Source organism: Saccopteryx bilineata, chromosome 5 (genome assembly GCF_036850765.1).
Source record: "Saccopteryx bilineata isolate mSacBil1 chromosome 5, mSacBil1_pri_phased_curated, whole genome shotgun sequence".
NCBI lineage: Eukaryota > Metazoa > Chordata > Mammalia > Chiroptera > Emballonuridae > Saccopteryx > Saccopteryx bilineata.
The window spans coordinates 63845323-63864552 of NC_089494.1; the positions used below are offsets into that span (position 1 = coordinate 63845323).

General features: G+C 42.7%; 1 protein-coding gene across 4 annotated transcripts in view; it reads right to left on the minus strand.

The window, feature by feature from the left end:
- ITGA6 (integrin subunit alpha 6) overlaps window positions 1-19230 on the minus strand; it is an 88783-nt gene that overhangs the window by 22792 nt on the left and 46761 nt on the right. For all 4 annotated transcript variants that reach the window (XM_066278802.1, XM_066278805.1, XM_066278804.1 and 1 more), the window contains exons 5-13: window positions 17462-17593; window positions 13908-14118; window positions 13060-13253; window positions 12831-12919; window positions 11987-12105; window positions 7283-7381; window positions 6952-7013; window positions 756-916; window positions 451-594 (exon numbers count right to left, since the gene is read on the minus strand). In XM_066278802.1, the coding sequence (XP_066134899.1) occupies window positions 451-594; window positions 756-916; window positions 6952-7013; window positions 7283-7381; window positions 11987-12105; window positions 12831-12919; window positions 13060-13253; window positions 13908-14118; window positions 17462-17593 (1211 nt within the window). The remainder of the gene's footprint in view (window positions 1-450; window positions 595-755; window positions 917-6951; window positions 7014-7282; window positions 7382-11986; window positions 12106-12830; window positions 12920-13059; window positions 13254-13907; window positions 14119-17461; window positions 17594-19230) is intronic.

Below are 19230 nucleotides of genomic sequence, written 5' to 3' on the forward strand. Positions count from 1 at the left end.
TCCACCTCATCAGGATAAAGCAAGTCATATAATATAAATTTTTTCCCTAACATTATAGGCTACACTTAGCACTAAATGACTATTTCATTGCTACGTTTTGTCTTGCCAAATTGTGCTATTCCTTAGTTTTAATGTTCAGACTAACAACAGTTTGTTTCCTACATCTTCCTGTTCTCAATGGTAAAATACAATGTATTTTCTTTCTATAGCTGTAGAAGAAACCTGATGTGAGAATCAGTTCTGCCGATACAGTCTCAATAAGTTGTGGCCAAACAAAATTAAGAAAAATACTTTCTGACACTAAATTATATTCTGTATGCGTCTATCTATATTCATTGCTAACTGGAGAACTAAATCTTCAAACCTTGCATATATATATATATGCAGAGAGAGAGACAGAGAGAGGGACTGATGGTGACAGACAGACAGACAAAAGTCAGAGAGACTTACATCTATATGAGCTGTCTTGGGTTCATTTGAATTCAGAATTGGAAGAACCTCTGGAAGTGAATTCACTCGCCTCCGAGTATTTGGCTCTTGGATCTCTACTGAAGCAGTTATGGGGATGGGACGCAGTTTATCTCTGATGTTTTCCTGAAAAGTACGCAGAGATAGAGGTAAGCATGGATTAAATGCTGTTGGGGAATTCCTCAAACAACGCTTTATCTTGTACGAGTATAAATTTCAAAGATCTATGTATGCCACCCTAAACCCTACCACCGCTGCCCCTTTACCTGTTTGCCCGCAGGCCTCACCTGTAGCCAGAGCGTTTCCTCCATGCACATCTTCTGCTTCTGTCTGTTCAGGGTTAGCTCTTTAGTAAACTTGGGCTCAGAACCTTGGTTTCGAAACTGAACTCTGGATGACAGCCCAGACTTTCTTCTTTCCTTTTCAGCCTCCAGTGTGCCCAAGATGGCTAGATAAAATGGACAGAAATCACATGGCCTTCAAGTGCATTCATGCACACTCAGCTATAAGTATGCTGAGCTACATTAAAAAATATTTTAATTCCATTTAGGAGATCACTTCTTCCCACTGCCACAGTTTCTCTCCATATTTTGCAGTAAAGGTACATTCTGATTGACTTAAAGGACAAACTCAAGCTGTCCCTTCCTACCCATTGCTGTCAACGTTTTAAAGTTAAATTTTCATCGGGCCACTAGGGGGAGCTCAAGAATAAGTCAAAACCTCTGAGCAGTGTCTAAGAATCAGTTTCTGGCTGAATCTCAGCAACTCAGAGTACTCAAGATAACAGGAGAGGGCCCAACACTTCCTGAGGGCCTCAGCTGACCCTCCCTTCAACAGGCCCGTGCTGAAATAGTCATTGCACTCTGCCTTTTTGGCTGCTCTCCTGTAGATAGATGATAGATAGATAGATAGATAGATAGATGATAGATAGATTTTTTTTTTTTGAGACAGAGAGAGACTCAGACAGATAGACAGGAACGGAGAGAGATGAGAAGCATCAATCATCAGTTTTTCGTTGCAACACCTTAGTTGTTCATTGATTGCTTTCTCATATGTGCCTTGACCGCAGGCCTTCAGCAGACCGAGTAACCCCTTGCTTGAGCCAGCGACCTTGGGTCCAAGCTGGTGAGCCTTGCTCAAACCAGAGGAGCCCGTGCTGAAGCTGGCGACCTCGGGGTCTCGAGCCTGGGTCTTCCGCATCCCACTCTGACGCTGTATCCACTGCGCCACTGCCTGGTCAGGCAGATGTTATTTTTTAACATAAAATTTCCCTCCTGTTCAAACTGACAGCTTTCTTAATAACTTCTAAAAAAAAGATAAAAAAGTCATGGGGATGGGGATGTGAAGTAGTACCACATAGTAAAAAAATAGTAAATAATACTGTAATAGTTATGTATGGTATCAGATGGGTACTTGACCCATTGGAGTGATCAGTGCATAAGATACATAAATGTCTAATTACTATGTTGTACAGCTGAAAATAATATGTCAACTGTGATTGGAAAATAAATTAATTTTTAAAATTATTTTTACTTATTCATTATAGAGGAGACAGAAAGAGAGAGAGAAAGAGAGAGAGAGAGAGAGAGAGAGAGAGAGAGAGAGAGAAGTGGGGGAGGAGCAGGAAGTATCAACTCCCATATGTGCCTGATCAGGCAAGCCCAGGGTTTTGAATCCGTGACCTCAGCATCCTAGGTCGAGGCTTTATCCACTGTGCCACCACAGGTCAGGCCAAAACAATAAATTAATTTTAAAAGAGAAAAAATTTATCCTCCACAAAAGGGTCTGTAGACAGCAGCAGCATCTCCTGAGGCCTGCTGGGAGTGCAGAACCTGGGCCCAGCCAGACCTAATGAACCAGAATCTGCGTTTTAACAGGACCCCAGGCGGCTCCCACACACGCTGCCGTTTAATAAGCACTGATAAAGGACAGTTGTCTCAGAGAAGAATAATAGATACTAGAGATGAAAGTATTTTGATGATACAATGAAGCTTTTCACGTTAAAAAATAAATGGTAAAACATATTATTTTTAGTGGTTAAAGGGCCCATTTGTCAGCTAGTATAGCTTCCGTCAGCAAAGTTGCCAACCTCCAAAGTTCTAGAAGGCACCTAACAGAGCTTAGAGGCAAGCCAGGATCTGGACGATCAAAATCTCATCCCTTGACTTCAAATACAGTCTTTACCAGTTCTCTGAATTTGGCTGCTGTTTCTTTCTTTTCTTCTTCTTCCTTTTTTTTTTTTTAAGTGAGAGGAGGGGAGATAGACAGACTCCCACCCCCCCACCCCCCACTGGGGGACCACCCGGCAACCCTTCCTAGGGCCAATGCTCAAGTACCTAGCTATTTTTAGCACCCAAGGTTGACACACTTGGATCAGCTACGCTATCCTCAGCAGCCAGGGCCATGCTTGAACCATTCAGGCCACTGGAGGGGACAAAGGAGAGAAGGGGGAATGAGAGGGAAGGAGAAGCAGATGGTTGCTCCACCTGTGTGCCCTGACTGGGGACTGAAACCAGAATGTCCATACGCCCAGCCGACACTCTATCCACTGAGCCACTGGCCAGGGCCTCGCTGCTGTTTCTTTATGAGAGAACACTTAAATGACTTAGTCATTAATCAATCACTAGCCATCAGAAGGGGAAGAAACCAAAGGGTGTACAGTGACAGAAAAGGCAGCCTCAAGAGAAAATAAATCTTCTCCAGAAAATGCAGAAAATGGAATCAACAATCCATGTTCTGTTGTTCACAGTAGAGTCTGGCAGAGGCCTTTTGAGAGCATCCATACTGCTCACAAAAATTAGGGGACCAGGGAACATGCAGGCACTCCAACACTTTCAGCCTTTTGTAGAGTGCATTTTCACCAATGAAATAAAAGTTAGTTTTGCATCTCATCTGCATAACTGAACAACTTTCTTTGTCATTTGCTTTTTTGATGTTCTTGTTTAATAAAAAAAAAAATCAAATGCTTTTTTTATTGCTTCATATTCATTTTGAAATATCCCCTAATTTTTGTGAGCAGTGTATTTTAATACCCTCATCCTGCAGCTGAAGAAATGGAGGCCCACAGAAACAGGTGACTGGCCCAAAGCCATACAGTGAGGGACAGAGACAGCACCAGCTTCTCAGTCTCTGTCACAAACACAAAACACTGCTTTATTTTAAAGCTTCTTAGATGTCCAGGCTCCCACTTGTCTTTCGACTTCTGTATGAATCAGCCTCTCCCTCTGCCAGCCATACACTCCCCTTTTCTACACCCCCCCCCCCCACTGCCTGGCTAACCCTACTCCTTCAGATTTCAGAGGATATCACCTCCTCCAGGAAGCCTTTCCTGGCCCTCCTGGGGGATGTGACAGTATCTCACACTTAGCCCACAGCGCTGTAACTGCCTGACCATCTTCCCTGGGCAAAGCTGCGGACAGGGACCACATGGGTCTGTCCACCACGGTACTGCCCAGCAACAGCACAGCGCCTGAAACAAACACTGTCTGTAGACTAGATGAGCAGAAGTGGGAGTAACTGGCCCCACATCAACATGCACACCAATGTATGTTCGCACACAAAAACACACAACGTGATGTTATTCTTATGCTGAAACAATAGCACTTCAGATGCGGTAGGACCAAAGTTTAGAAACACTGACAGTTTCAACAGTCATTTTTGCGTCCCTCTCAAGAATTTTTAAATGTCATGGCTGCCAAATGGAATGCGCCTCCATTTTAGGCCCTCTGTAGCCTTGACACCGTCCATTTATCAGTGCCCTCTGCTAACTTCACAGTGAACCAGACGAGGGCTCACATGCTGAGTGCCCCTCACAGCAAAAGTAGGGGAGGATGTGGGTGCATTAAAACCGTTTATCCACCAAAACCACTCTAACCTTCCCTAACCCTCCAGACAATTCACGTCATCTTAAAATCCTTGCAGGCCACCTTTGCTGACCTTCTGAGGGGCAAGCCAAGTCAAATCCTCATTAAGGCTCAATTATAAATATTGGTCCGTACAGAACACTGACTACATCTGAGTACTGCCGAGTTGCCCCAGCCTGGTCACACAATGAGCTCACGTTCTCAGACGCTGGAAACATACTGCAGTGGATCACCTTACACAGTGTTGTGGAAGTTCTGTTTTATTTGATTTAGAATTTCCCAAGACTGTGGAAATACAGGCAATAAAAATAGGTTTACTCTGTCTTCAGAGAAAAAAGTTCTATTCACACTAAACACTTGGTTAGTGGAGTAGTTCTATAAAATACTGATTGGGGGCAGAGACAAGGAATGCTCTGAGAAGATTTCACATCTGTCATCAAACTGAGAAAATGACAGACTAATAGAATAAAGTGTTTCCCTGTTTCTTCTCCATGCCTACTCAAAAAATCACAATTTCTCTTTGTCTCTCTTATCCACTTCCAACACAACGGTCAAGGGTCCGTGAGCTGAGCAGGCCAGTGTAAGGCTCTGCATTTGGGTCAAGGTAACACAAATGATCCTGAAAGGATGGCAGATAGTGAGAGGTCATTAGAAGCCATACAGAGAATTGTTTTCTCTGCTCAGTAGGATGCCAGTGGCATCAAAAAGCACAGTGAAAGGCCAGGTTCCACATGTGCACAAAGTCGTAGCCCACGGACCCCAAGCACGCTTCAGCTGCAGGAGGCAGATGCCGCGCGATGGCACAACAGGACACCGCCCAGCTGATCAGGGAGCTGAGGAAGCCACCTGTCAGCTTCCAGTCTACAAAGAAGAAGGCTACGTGGGCCTCCAACAGTGTGGACTGGGTAAATGCTGACTTCCTTGCCAAATACTGGGATAGTAAAAGAGATGTCTTTTTAATGAAGAACACAGAATAATACTTTAGCTCAGTGGATCTCAACCTTTTTACACTTGGGGACCAGTGAAAACAGAAGAATTATTTCGGGGACCACTAAGGCAGAAATCACCCTGAGCATAAGTGAGTTCAACTAAGATCACTGGGTCTGTAATCTTCAGGCAACATCAGCGTGGATAACTCTTTCATGGACCAGCACGAAATTTCTGGTGGACTGGTCCACAGACCAGTGGTTGTAAAACACTACTGGATAACAGGGAATGTGAAGAGAACTCATTATCTCAAACTGGAGTACATACAGAAAACAATGAGAAGAACAGAACTACCTGTCTTCCCTGGGTGGCATGCGACACCACAGAACACAGCAGCCGAGACCTGGGCCGGTCTCAGGATGGAAATTACCCTCACTCTTGGTACTTTCTTTTTGGGGAAAAACTTTCCTTTATTTATTTATCTTTTCTGAAGTTGGAAACGGGGAGGCAGTCAGACAGACTCCCACATGTGCCCGACCGGGATCCACCCAGCATGCCCACCAGGGGGCAATGCTCTGCCCATCTGGGGTGCTGCTCTGTTGCGACCAGAGCCATTCTAGCGCCTGAGGCAGAGGTCATGGAGCCATCCTCAGCGCCCGGGCCAACTTTTGCTCCAATGGAGCCTTGGCTGTGGGAGGGGAAGAGAGAGACAGAGAGGAAGGAGAGGGGGAGGGGTGGAGAAGCAGATGGGCACCTCTCCTGTGTGCCCTGGCCGGGAATCGAACCCGGGACTCCTGCACACCAGGCCGACACTCTACCACTGAGCCAACCGGCCAGGGCCACTTTCCTTTAAATTTCAATACTTCCTTCTTCACTCTGGGCTAGAGCAGGTGGCTTATGCCTGAAAAGGTACGGCTGCTACTAAAACATACCAGAGAAGGCTCGGTGATTAATAATCACTTTTGCTGGAGTACGGTTAGCCCTGTCAAAACCTGGGCAAAAAAATCCCATTTAGATGACTGAGAAAGGAGAAAAATGAGACCTTATAAATGACCAACTGTTTTCACCACATTATCTCATCTGATTTCCACATGATGTTACATAGCACTTCCTATTTCAGGCATTTTTTTTTCCACTAATGGGAAAATAAAAACTCAAATGTTAAGGGACTTACTCTGTGATGCAGGGTCTGACAGCATCGGAGCTAGTACGAGGGGAGAGCCAAAGCTCTGAGCTGTCGGGGCCAGCCTTGGGGACACAGCTTGGGTGTTGTGGGCCACAGAGGCCCCTTTGGGAGGGGCCAGGAGCAAAACTGGCAACTGCTCCACAGTATTCGGCTCCTGCAGTTACTTTTCCACCATTGCCACCCACCACCTCACAACCGCAACACCGATTTTCCACACTGCTGCTCAAAGACAGAAGTGGAGGAAACAGTTGTGGTAGCAAATGAGTACTTTTCCGAGACACTCTGTCCTAAACCATCTGCTCTGGAAAATTCAAATGGAGACCAAATGGAGAGTTTTTCCCTCGTGTGCTTCACCCTCCTGATTAAAGGAAAGAAAACAGACACACTTGATTCCTGAAACAAGGATTTATGAACCCATTTTGGCCATTGCCATTTTATGTTCCTGTTATTTATGCAGAACTTTCAGCCTGGCAGACAGAAAACGTATAATTTTTAAATGATACTTACATATTGAAGGATTGTAACTGGTGGGTTTGGCAGTATATTCAAAGCAGGCCTTAACCTTGAGGCTATATAAAATTAAACACATATTTCTTAAAAGATGCATTATTGCAGTGGACAAAAACCCAACAGTCCCCCAGCTCTCAAATCCCCCCAGCTGCTCGGTGATGAGTAAACTGTTATCTGGTTGCTGGACAGGTTCCTCTTCCCTTTGCCCATGTCCCAATCCTCCCTGTGGCTCCACAGGGCAATAGGGTCATCACAAGGCAGACAGGGGGGAGGGGGGGGCGGACGGCAGACCCCGTGGACCCTGCGGCCACCATGCAGAAACTCTCACCATATCCCACTGGGCGCCCCACAGGCCGTTTTCTGGTGGAGATCAATTCTGTTAGGCGTTACCGTGATGGTTTTCTGAATATTAACTACGGGCCGGGATCTGAAGACAAAGGAATAAGAAGCAGGCTCAGCCTTTTCCTACCTTGAACGTATTATGAAGTCATAACACAAAGGGCACCCTAAGCTGCCAGAGGCATCTTAGAAACCATAGGAGTCTACGGCCATATCACCCTGAACACGCCCAATCTCGTCTGATCTCGGAAGCTAAGCAGGGTCGGGCCTGGTTAGTACTTGGATGGGAGAAACCACAGGAAAAAAGTGTTTCCATGTGTAATTTGTTCCCCTGTTACTGGAGAAAGTAACTGTTAAGTATACTTTAAAGCCTGGTTATACAGTATTTATTAAAAATTTTTTAATAATATTTAAAATTGGCCCTGGACAGTTGTCTGGCTCAGTGGTAGAGCATCAACCTACTGTGTGGAATTCTGGGGTTGAATTCCACAGGAAAGGCGACCATCTGCTTCTCCACTCCCGTCCTCCCCCCTTTTCCCTCCCTCCCTCCCTCCCTCCCTCCCTCCCCCCCCTCTTCCTCCCATAGCCATGGCTTGATTGATTTGAGCACATTGGCCCTGGGACCTGAGGATGGCTCCATGGAGCCTCTGCCTGTGGGGCTAAAGATAGCTCGGTTGCGAGGACAGCCCCAGATGGGCAGAGCATTGACCCCATATGGGGGTCCTCAGGTGGATCCTGGTCTATCTCCCCTACTCTCACTAAAAAATAAATATATATATAAAAATATTTAAAATTATAAAATGTTCTAGTTTTAGTAACAGAATTTTTTTAATTTTTATTTTTTTAAGCAAGACAGGGACAGAGAGAGACAGAGAGAGGAACAGACAGATAGGAAGGGAGAGAGATGAGAAACATCAATTCTTTGTTGTGGCACTTTAGTTGTTCATTGATTGCTTTCTCATATGTGCCTTGACCAGGGGGCTCCAGCAGACTGAGTGACCCCTTGCTCAAGCCAGTGACCTTGTGCTTCAAGCCAGCATCCTTTGGGCTTAAGCCAGCAACCATGGGGTCATTTCACAATTCAAACCAGTGAACCCACACTTAAGCTGGTGAGCCCACGCTCAAGCCAGCAACCTTGGGGATTTGAACCTGGGTCCTCTGTACCCTAGTCTGATGCTCTATCTACTGCGCCACCTCCTGGTCAGGCAATAACAGAATTTTTTAATTGAAAGAGTAGTATGTGTAATATGTAAAAATTCTAGTGTTTTCAAATAAATTGTGTCTCTGTCCCCACCCAAACTCCCAGGCGGCTTGCATACCCTTTCATATATGTATCATAGTCCATGTGTTGGTTAAAAATACTGTCTAAAATTAAATATAAAAATACACATATAATTCTTTAAGTGGGAAATTTCATGCTTAATGTGGCTTTCCCCATTTACTACTATTTCAGGTCTTCTCCTATCTATTCACATAAATATAGTTCCTGGTTTTTCACAGCTGGTGGTGCCGCATGGTGCTGATGTAACAGCATGTATTAAGCAGTCCCTAATTGGTACACACATGTTATTTTCAGGCTTTCCACTCTGACAAATATCCTGGCACATGCATCTAAGTACACATTTGAGTTTACCTGTAGGATATATTCCTAGGAGAATTTTTTTTTCCTTTTTTGTATTTTTCTGAAGCTGGAAACGGGAAGAGACAGTCAGACAGACTCCCGCATGCGCCCGACCGGGATCCACCCAGCACGCCCACCAGGGGGCGACGCTCTGCCCACCAGGGGGCGATGCTCTGCCCCTCCAGGGCGTCGCTCCCTCATGACCAGAGCCATTCTAGCGCCTGGGGCAGAGGCCAAGGAGCCATCCCCAGCGCCGGGGCCATCCTTGCTCCAATGGAGCCTCACTGTGGGAGGGGAAGAGAGAGACAGAGAGGAAGGAGAGGGGGAGGGGTGGAGAAGTAGATGGGCGCTTCTCCTGTGTGCCCTGGCCGGGAATCGAACCCGGGACTTCTGCACACCAGGCCAACGCTCTACCACTGAGCCAACTGGCCAGGGCCTCCTAGGAGAATTTGAATCAAAGAATATGTACATTTTAATTATGAGTAATTCTTGCCAAAATATCCTTCAAAAAGGTTACACCAGCACATACCTAACACCTGGGATGTTCACTATCTGGGTTTCTATGTGCACCTGAATTTCAGTAACACAGTAACACAGGCGACCCTGAACTCATTGGTCTCCACCTTACAAACATCTAGCCTCTCTCATCCTCCCAGAATCACTCATCCCCAGCTGAGTCTCTGGCCCACTGCTGCTAGAACTAGACTTTTCTACCCCACGATATCACTAAGCAAGAACTGGAGTCCCTCAGCCTTTCCCATCTCTGCTCTACCTAACCCCAACCTCACAAACACTCAAGAAGCTGGAATCCCACACTTTTAGCCCTTCTCTCCATATAAAAACATCTTTTCTCTCCCTTACATGTTCTTCTCTACTTTCCACAGCCAAACGGGTCACACTGACCAGTGAATGACCTGACCTGTGCCACAGGCACAGAACACACAAGTGTATGGTGGCTGGGATGGCGACTGGGGTGGGGAGAGGCCTCTCCCTTCCCCTCCATCACTCTCCAGCCAGAACTCAGAACAGGAGCACGGTTTCCTTACCACTCGGACTCCGTTAGACTGACTTGAGCGGGCTTGCGTTAAACCCAGCCATCCCAGAGAAGTGCTTTGATAGGAAAATGCATTCCAATTCCAAATAAATAAGTTGAATTCTGGAATCAATTGATTAATAGGCCAGAGAGGGCACGAGCACCCTCACGGGGAGGGTGGGAGCAATAAAAGAACAAATGCTGCCCACAGTCTGTGTCTTCATATCCCCTTATTTTACATACTTACCTTTCCATTGCTATTTTACATTTAGGCAGCTGCTAGTTTCTAAGATACTAAGTAGATACAATCAAAGTTTTGAAAGCATTATTTAAAAGGCAAAAATTCACAGATCTTTAAAAACCAGTTGCTACAGATGCTAAAGTGTTTTAAACATCATAGTGTTAAGGCTTTCATGGGGCATCAATTTCAAAAGGAAATATTTTAACACGTTTTGGCCTAAACCCTATTTTTATTTGTTTTTTCTAAACACACAACAACCACATACAATTCCGAGTGCACATTATACATATTCGTGAAAATTTTGTCTTCTAACACATAAGGCAAATCTTACTGGCTCAGCTGTCTCGTGTGTAACTGGCGTTGATTAATAACCACCCTGAGTTCTGGCATGATTTAGTGGGAAAAACGCCCAGGGGCTGGGGTTGGGAAGATTTAGGTGCTACGCCCTGTTCTTGCAGGATCTAGCCTTAAAATCTCAAGCAAGCCCTGGGCTTCTATTGCCTTGTTTATAAAATTAGGGAGCTGGTTTTCCTTTCAGTATCAAAGGATTTTGAAATATACTTTCATACTATCTATGAGGAAAAAATGGAACAAGGTATAGGGTTCACAGTCAACCAACTGATGAGGCCAGGAAAGTAAGAATGGTAATATACCAATTGCATGCAGAAGCAAATATCTAACTAACTAAAGATAGGTCATCTGCTGGGAAGGACTTGATGACCATATTATGGGACAAGAAGTCAAGTCTTCTTGTTACCTGAGGGCTAATACCTCAAACTAGAAGTTCAAATTGCTTTCTGATAGAAACTGCTGAAGTAGCTGAATGTTCCATATTCTTCTACCATTTTTTAAAATGCTGAATACTAGCCCTGGCCGGTGGCTCAGTAGATAAGAGCGTCAGCCCACTGTATGAATGTCCCGGGTTTGATCCCTGATCAGGACACACAATAGAAGCGACCATCCGCTTGTCTCCCCTACCCTCTCCCCCTTCTCTCTCTCTTTCCCTCCTGCAGCAAAGGCTCGGCTGGTGTGAGCATCAGCCCTGGGTGCTGAGGATAGCTTGACTGGTTCGAGCATCAGCCCCATACGGGGGTTGCCGGGAAGATACCAGTCAGGGCGCATGTGGGAGTCTGTCTCACTATCTCCCCTCCTCTCACTTAAAAAAAAAATTAATACCTATATGAAGAGAGACACAGGTAAGGTAGTTTTAGAGCCCACCAGGTTAAACACGGGGTAACTGCATTAACCTAAGAGGACAGCAGTGCTGCACCACTGTGACAGCTCAGAAGGCCAAGGAGTCCAAGACTGATATGTATTATGAATACAAACCACTACCGACAGAACTCTTTTTTCCTCCAAATTCTTTCTTTTCCCAACCACATACAAATTTTCATTTAATCACCAATTCTGATCTATTTTTATCTGTTAGTTCAAAGTTAGCAAGCTTTGCCTGGCCTGTGGTGGCGCAGTGGATAGAGCAAAGACCTGGAATATTGAGGTCGCCAGTTTGAAGCCCTTTGCTTACCCGGTCAAGGCACATCCAAGAAGCAACCAATGAACACCTAAAGTGAAGCAACTATGAGTTGATAATTTTCGTTCCATCCTACCCACCCTCCGTAAAATCAATAAATAAAATCTAAAAAAACTGGCAAGCTTTTTAAAAAATATGATTTTTATATGATTCACAAAAGAAAAATTCAAAATTCATACAAGCTTTTTGTCTTTCAAAGTACAGGCATTACAAATTTTAATACCAAAGGTCAAAATTTTAGTGTAACCCAATTATTATTCAACACACCTGAAAATAGTTACTGAATCTGAGAGGGAACCAACAGCAACATCAGGGTAGGAATTTCTATCAAGGTCCATATTTCCAGCAATTGAATATCCAAAAAACCGCGAATTACCCTCGAGAACCTGAAAAGAACAGGTCATCAGAACGGACACTGGGCCACCACATGAGCCTCTTGCCCATGTTTTGAAAAAGACACATAAGTTTCTTTTGAACTAAAGTTTAAGAATTCACTTATAAATTATATCCAATTATAAATAAATAAGTATACATCTAATGAAATACTTCATACATTTCATAAAAGGCGCCTGGTTTATACTGTAGCTCAAAGAATAAAAGAGCCAAGACAGTTTTTTTTAAAAAAGCTAATTTTTGATGAACTTATTTACAATGAAGTCAGTCAGGGTAGTTCAAACCAAACCTCTCTAATTGCCCTCCAAATGTCTTATTTTTCTCAAAAGCAAGTTTTCGCTTTTGGTGTCTGAATCCTCCACACAATCAGTCCCTGTCTCACTCGCCTCGCCTCGCCTCTGGCCAGTGCGCCTGCTGACTGAAGCACCTCACATCCCATCTCCGTACGCTATCAGTGCGGAATGGTCTTCCTTTGGATTATTTTGATTTCCAACTTATCAAAGATATTCATAATTAAAACAAGCAAGTCATTTAATTTATATCTATCTCCAAGCTATCTTCAAGTAATGCATTTTATAAAATATAAAATTCATACTATTGTAGATTTGTAAAATAAAACATAATTAGTGAAAAACATAATTCACTTAAACCTAAGTATTCTATTACAAGGCAAAAAGCTGAGATCCCCCACCTACAGAAATCCAGGTTGTTTGGTTACCTGTGTTGGTTTAGTATTTATTCCATTCGCAGATCCATGATAGATAAAAACCTTTCCATTATCATCATAGGGAGCTCCAACTGCAATATCTGTTGATAACATCACATTTTAATGAACATTATATTTTTAAAACATTTAAATACTATGTTCTAAAGTAAGATACCATTAGCTCTCATCAATCAAATAATCTATCTATAAATCATAACCATTTCACAATCTATTATTCTACCTGGGTAGCCATCTTGATTAATATCGCCAATATTTTTGACAGCAATGCCAAACATAGAATCTTTGGTTCCATTAAGACGGATTGGCTTGACATTCTTCCATCTGCCTTGCTGGTTAATGTAGACATACACTGCACCTCCAACTTCTCCATCTCTGTCAAAATACTGTGGGGCTCCAATAACTATATCTTGCCACCTAGAAACACAAGGAGGGAATGAACTGTGCACCATCAGCTAAGACAGTGCGCCTGGGAGAATACCACCAGCCCAGTACTAGGGGCACAAAGAGACATGACAGAAAGAGCCTCAAATCTAAAATTTATATCTCGTCAATAAAAAATATATTTTAAACCAAAGAAAAATTATAGAGGCTAAGACCTTGAAGCTGGTTCCCCAAGTTAGAGCTACAGTGCAGCAAGACTCCCACTCAAGACCCCACTCCCGACCCAGCTGGCACCACCAGCCACAGACCTACATACTGAGTTTGTCACCAATCCCTACTTTCAACAGGACATTCCAGGGGCTCCAACAGCCCCTTAGGAAACCACAGAACAGAACCAGGTAGGGGTCATTTTTCACAATTATTTTCCCCCAAATTTTCACAGGTTCACCCCAAGACATGAGTAAAAGCTAAAGACTGAAACAGCTGTAATCCCACACCCCAGGGATGCTAATAATCGTCTACTACCAAAATATAAGTGATGAGGACATGACAGGACGGTAAAATTTTGGCAGCAAAAGATATTCTTTGAATCAACCAACCTGAAAGGATGGCTCTTTTCAAGACCTACAGAAGCCAAAGCAGCAATGGTTTCTTTACAAATGGGAAATAACCCAAGAACACTCTTACCCATCTTTGTTAAGGTCCACCACTGCCACATCATAGCCAAACGAAGAAGCCAGACCTTCCCCTTCAAATACGTGCTCAGGGAGAAGATGTGCAGACTTCATGTCTCTTTTGAGCAAAACCACAGCCCCACTGTGATTGGCTCTCGGAGCACCAGATACAAAAGTGATGTCATCTTTAGAAATAATCCCTTTCCCCGAGTCCAAAGAAAAGCCTAGAAAGATAAAATACAGTTCACATGAACTCTGTTTTTTTAGGAGGTATCGAACACTGGAAAGTCTATCACTGTCTTTTCCTTCTGCTGCCCACCCCGTTCCTAGTAACCCTCCCCACCAGCTGTCCCATTTATGATACAAGAGTCGCAGAGCTAAGTAGAGATATGATACAAGTACAAAGTAGTAGGCAATTTTACTGCTTTCTATGGAAATATATTAAGACTTAAGAAAAAGAATCTATGCTGTTTAGCATCTATGTAACTTGAATCATGAAGCATTCATTCATTGTAAGATTCAGTTCGAACCTTACTTAAATACTAGAACTGCCGTAGAAGGAGATCCAACTAGTTACTAAATTATCATGGGAAATGTGTATCATACACACAGAGATACAACCTGACATAGTGTAATTGAGTGCATGTTGTAGGGTGCTGCTATAATAAATGATTAGTAACATCCATACTCATCAATCTCCTTGGCAACCAGGCAAGCAGAAATGCTATCATTGATATACCACAGAAAGCATTTCATTATTTTGAACCAACTTAGTTCTCAGACACAAACATGCAAACAAAACCATGCTTGATGAGATACAGTATTTGAGAACCTAGGTAAACAACAGAGGTGAGCAAGTTTGTCATCTGAATCAATTACATATTTGTTAGGAGGGAATGAAAAACATTAGAACACCTAAACATAAAGCATCAGGCAGGATGTCAGATTACAAATACAAGATTTAATCGGGAGCAAATATAAATGCTCATATCAAGACCAAATTAATCAAACATTTCTATAGAAAGGTGAGGCAGATGCAGAATAGTATAAGCCCACCCTTTTTATTGGGTTTTATTTATGAAAAGTGTCACCACTACTGTTGCAGTTCTCAAACTGTGAAGTGAGTCAAAAAAAAAACAGGATGAGCCACAAGCTTAGAACAGGGCGATATAATTAAATCCAGCTCTGAAAGCCATCCATCTGGCCACAGAGCCTCCACCACGGCACGCATTTTATGAGTGCTTCACTTGAAATGAAATAGAAAATAAAAAGATTTATGCTCTGTACGGATCAAAAAAAATTTTAAATGACTATGACCAAGACAATTTATTTGTCATCTCAGGGGTCACAAACCTAGGTAGCTATTCATCATCACATCAGGGGATGTGTCGGGCTGCTCCCTGGGAGGCTGTGTTTTATAAACAAACTGATCGGGATCTGTGTAGGAAACGCTGGTCAAAAACAGCAGGCCTGCACACATGCAAGGGATGGAAGAGATTGAAAAAAAAAAAAAAAAAGCAATTATGCTTGGTAAGAGGCACTGGGGCGACCACCGTCCTCGCGGGACGATGAGGCCACCACCGCATCTGGCAAGCCACTCTGCCAGCTTCCAAACCCTCAAGCAGATCATTTTATTCCTAAAACCCACTGTTTCTGAAAAGATAGATGCATAGACAGCATGGGCGACTAAAATGCAACAATACAAACTTGACTTCCCCCCTCCCCCAGCATCCACTTTGAGGAAACCCATTCTAAAAGCAGCAGATGCATGTCATATCCAAATGTTCCTATAACAACTAAGTTATAAAAATCCATGGGCATCCACCTCAAACGCCAAAGTGTTGGTTTCTTACCTAGAGCCATTAAAATTAAATGTTTCTCACCACAAACTTATCCCTAAACAATGCATTTGAAGAGATGCTGTCTTGTTAAAATACATTCGAATAAAATACTGGTTCGCTGATAACATGTCCCTTTCAAAAAACCGTATTTAATAACTGAGACTGAACACTGCTTGGTCCTGTCTTCCCTTCATGTCCTGCAAAGCCATTCACATGCTCAGCAAGACAGACCATAGTACTTATTTCATAATATTGTTGGGAAGATCAAACGAGAGCATTAGGTAGGTGCTTCACAAATGGTAAGTACGTATAACTTCTCTCCCCTCTTCCATACCTTCACACCAAGTTTTTAATTTTAGGGGAGGGGAAAAGTGTCTGAGAAGTTTTTTTAATTAACAATACTGTTTGTACATACCTATATAATTAGGACAATTTTTTTTTAATTTTATTTTTCAATTATAGTTGACATAATTTAGAACAATTTTTAAAGAATATAATTAACCCATTATTTTTAGAATCATTATTATATCTATACTTATTTTTTTCCTTTTTATTACTCCAGTAACATCTTTAGCATGGGTACTGTTCTTTAAAAAAAAAAAAATAGGTTACTGTTTGGATTTAGAAGATTTTTTACATTTTTTTTCCAAGAAATGCTCCGTAATTATTCCTTATGTCATCTCATACCAAGAATTAAGGCTTTTAAAAACCTTTGTGTAATTACCATAATGCACATGAATAATTTAGGACACCCATTAGTCATGCAAACAAGCCTTAGGAGTTAAGGAACGGGCACTGAGACATAATCTGGGGTCCTCGGAGCTGCCTCGGCAGTCCTGCTCAGCCTCAGCTGGAAAGCCCCACGCCAACCTGCCAGGGGCTCTGGGACACGAGGGCCTGATCCAGAAGCAGGGCCAACCTTTGGAGAAAGGCAATCACAGAGCAAGGCCCTGAGGGTCCTGACCACCACGTAACAGTAACTTCATGAATGTAGCTCTTAGGAGTATCTCTAGAAAGAGGCACTGAAGGGAGAGGGAAGGTGGCTAGGCTTACTAACATCCTTGCATTTTTTCCACAACTGCTTGAACAGCCTGCTTCAGGTTACAGAGGCCAACATTCACCCAGGAAACAGACTTGCATGCAGAAGACAGATGATTTTAGGAGAGAGCAGGCTTCCTCCCCACTTGAGGGAGCCCAGGTTAGAAGGGAAGTCTCCTGGTCTTGGCCAGTTGGCTCAGTGGTACAGCGTTAGCTTAGCATCCGGTTGTCCCGGGTTCGATTCCCGGTCAGGGCATTCAGGAGAAGCGACCACCTATTTATCTACCTCTCCCCTCCCCTCCTACACACACACCCATAGCTTGATTGGTTCCAGCGCACTGGCCCTGGGCGCTGAGGCTGCTCCCTGAAGCCTCTGCCTCAGGTGCTAACAACAGCTCAGTTACAAACAAGGCCCCAGAGGGGGAGAGCATGGGCCCTAGATGCGGGTTGCCAGGTGGATCCAGGTCTGGGTGCATGCGAGAGTGTCTCTCTGTCTCCCCTCCTCTCACTTGGAAAAGAAAGGAAAAAAAAAAGAAGAAAAAGAAGAGCATCAGTCCGATTCTCTCAGGTTCACCAGGGCCCCGGGCCCTGCCTGACCTCCTCTCAGCCTGGAAGTCAAGGTCTGCTGAGGGCAGGGTCCCGTGGAGGAGTCTGAAAAGGCAGGCGCACCATCTACGCTCGTTCCTACCTAAGTAACTGTTAGCAGGAACAGGAACTAGACTCTCATCATGGTCAGTCTCTCCACCAACTTCATAAGGCCCATCTTCAAAGATGTTCATGTCAAAAAAAGTGTTATTCTTTTGCTCTACACGAACAATCCCTAAAGGAATGAAATGGTAAAAAAACAAAACAAAAAAGTGAAGATGAAACAAAATAAAACAGATGGTTCCTAATAAAACATTCCTCATGCCATCACTAAGAACAGTAAGAAAAGTTTGAAGAAAAGGCAGAAAAGAGATGATTTTTGAGATTATTAAAAGTTAGAAAATCATGTTAATGTAAGTTTTTATATCAAAGAAGATTGTTCTAGTAATAAAAATAATGCCCCATGCAATTTCATGTATTATCTTCACAATGCCATGAAACTAGATGGAAATGGAATGTTTACTTAATTAACTAAATGTACAGAAAACAATTTTCTAAATATTATATGAACTCGATGATACATTTTCTGTAATCCAAAATCAATTTACCTTCCCTACTGCAGTGTAAAAATGAAATTAATATTTTGATCTATTCTTCAATTTAGCCCAGATTTTATCTTTTAAAATTTTTCATTAAAAATATTTTATTTATTAAGCCCATTCTGTGACTTTTTAAAAAGGATAACCTTTTAAGTCAGGGTTTATAAATCAGATAAGACGTTTCCTATAATACACACATGGTGGGAGTTTTCATCATTTTGTTTTAATATGTATGTCATCTATTCTTGCTTAAAATAAAACTATTTCTAAATTCAGTGTGATATTTTGATTAATTCAAAATAACCTGAAAGATATCATTACATGAAAGATTCGACCAGGGGTAGGGAGGCCAAAGGCTATGACTCCCAAAGGTTACTATGGATGACAGAGGAAGGTGTTTTCAGGGAAGTATCTAACAGGAATTTAAAAACTTGGACATTTTTTAAGAGAACAGGAAAGTTTTTCCTGCCTAGTGAAAATGTTGCAACATAGAATTTATTTTAATGAATTTCTTAATAAAAAAGTCTTATTTCCAATTCAGATGTATTTCTCATTATGATTTAGAGCAGTGGTTCTCAAAGTGTGCGCCAGGGTACACTGGTGCACCCTAGAAGATTTCCAGGTGTGCCCTATGGTATTCCAGAGACATATGTGCCTGTTGGGGATCAGAAAACCAACAGGGTTTTTGGAGTTTAGATATTTGGGGGACAGAGGTGTGGGGAATTGGCTGTAAGCTGACAATCTGCCCAACCCCCCACCTCACTTGCCTGATTAGGTTGCAAAAGGCTGTTAAGCTGTGGTGCTGGATTGTTTACACTACTCCCCATGTTCCCTAGAAAGACTGGAGGCAAGTTTCTTCCATCCTTTGTTTGGTGTAAAGTTAAGATGATATGTATGGTGGGGGTTTTCTGCACTCAACACAATTAATAGTAAAAAGAGAGGAATTCTTCAATGTATTGACTGGGAAATGAGAGTTTGCCTTTCAAATATATGCCCAAACATTGAAGAAATCGCTAGGACACATCAGGCTCATATTTCTCATAAACACAAGAATGAAAAAACCTTAACACATTTGTGCTGGGACCGAATTTACTAAATCTTACTAAGAATGTATCTATCTATATATAAAAATATAACGTTTTTGTCCTTTTTAAATTTTTTAACCCCTCTTTTTTACAAATTCAAAAAAGCATAATTCATAAAAATGATTTTTAATGTCAGAATAAATTTAATTTTGATGTATTTATTTTGTTTAATTACCATAAAAGCATGC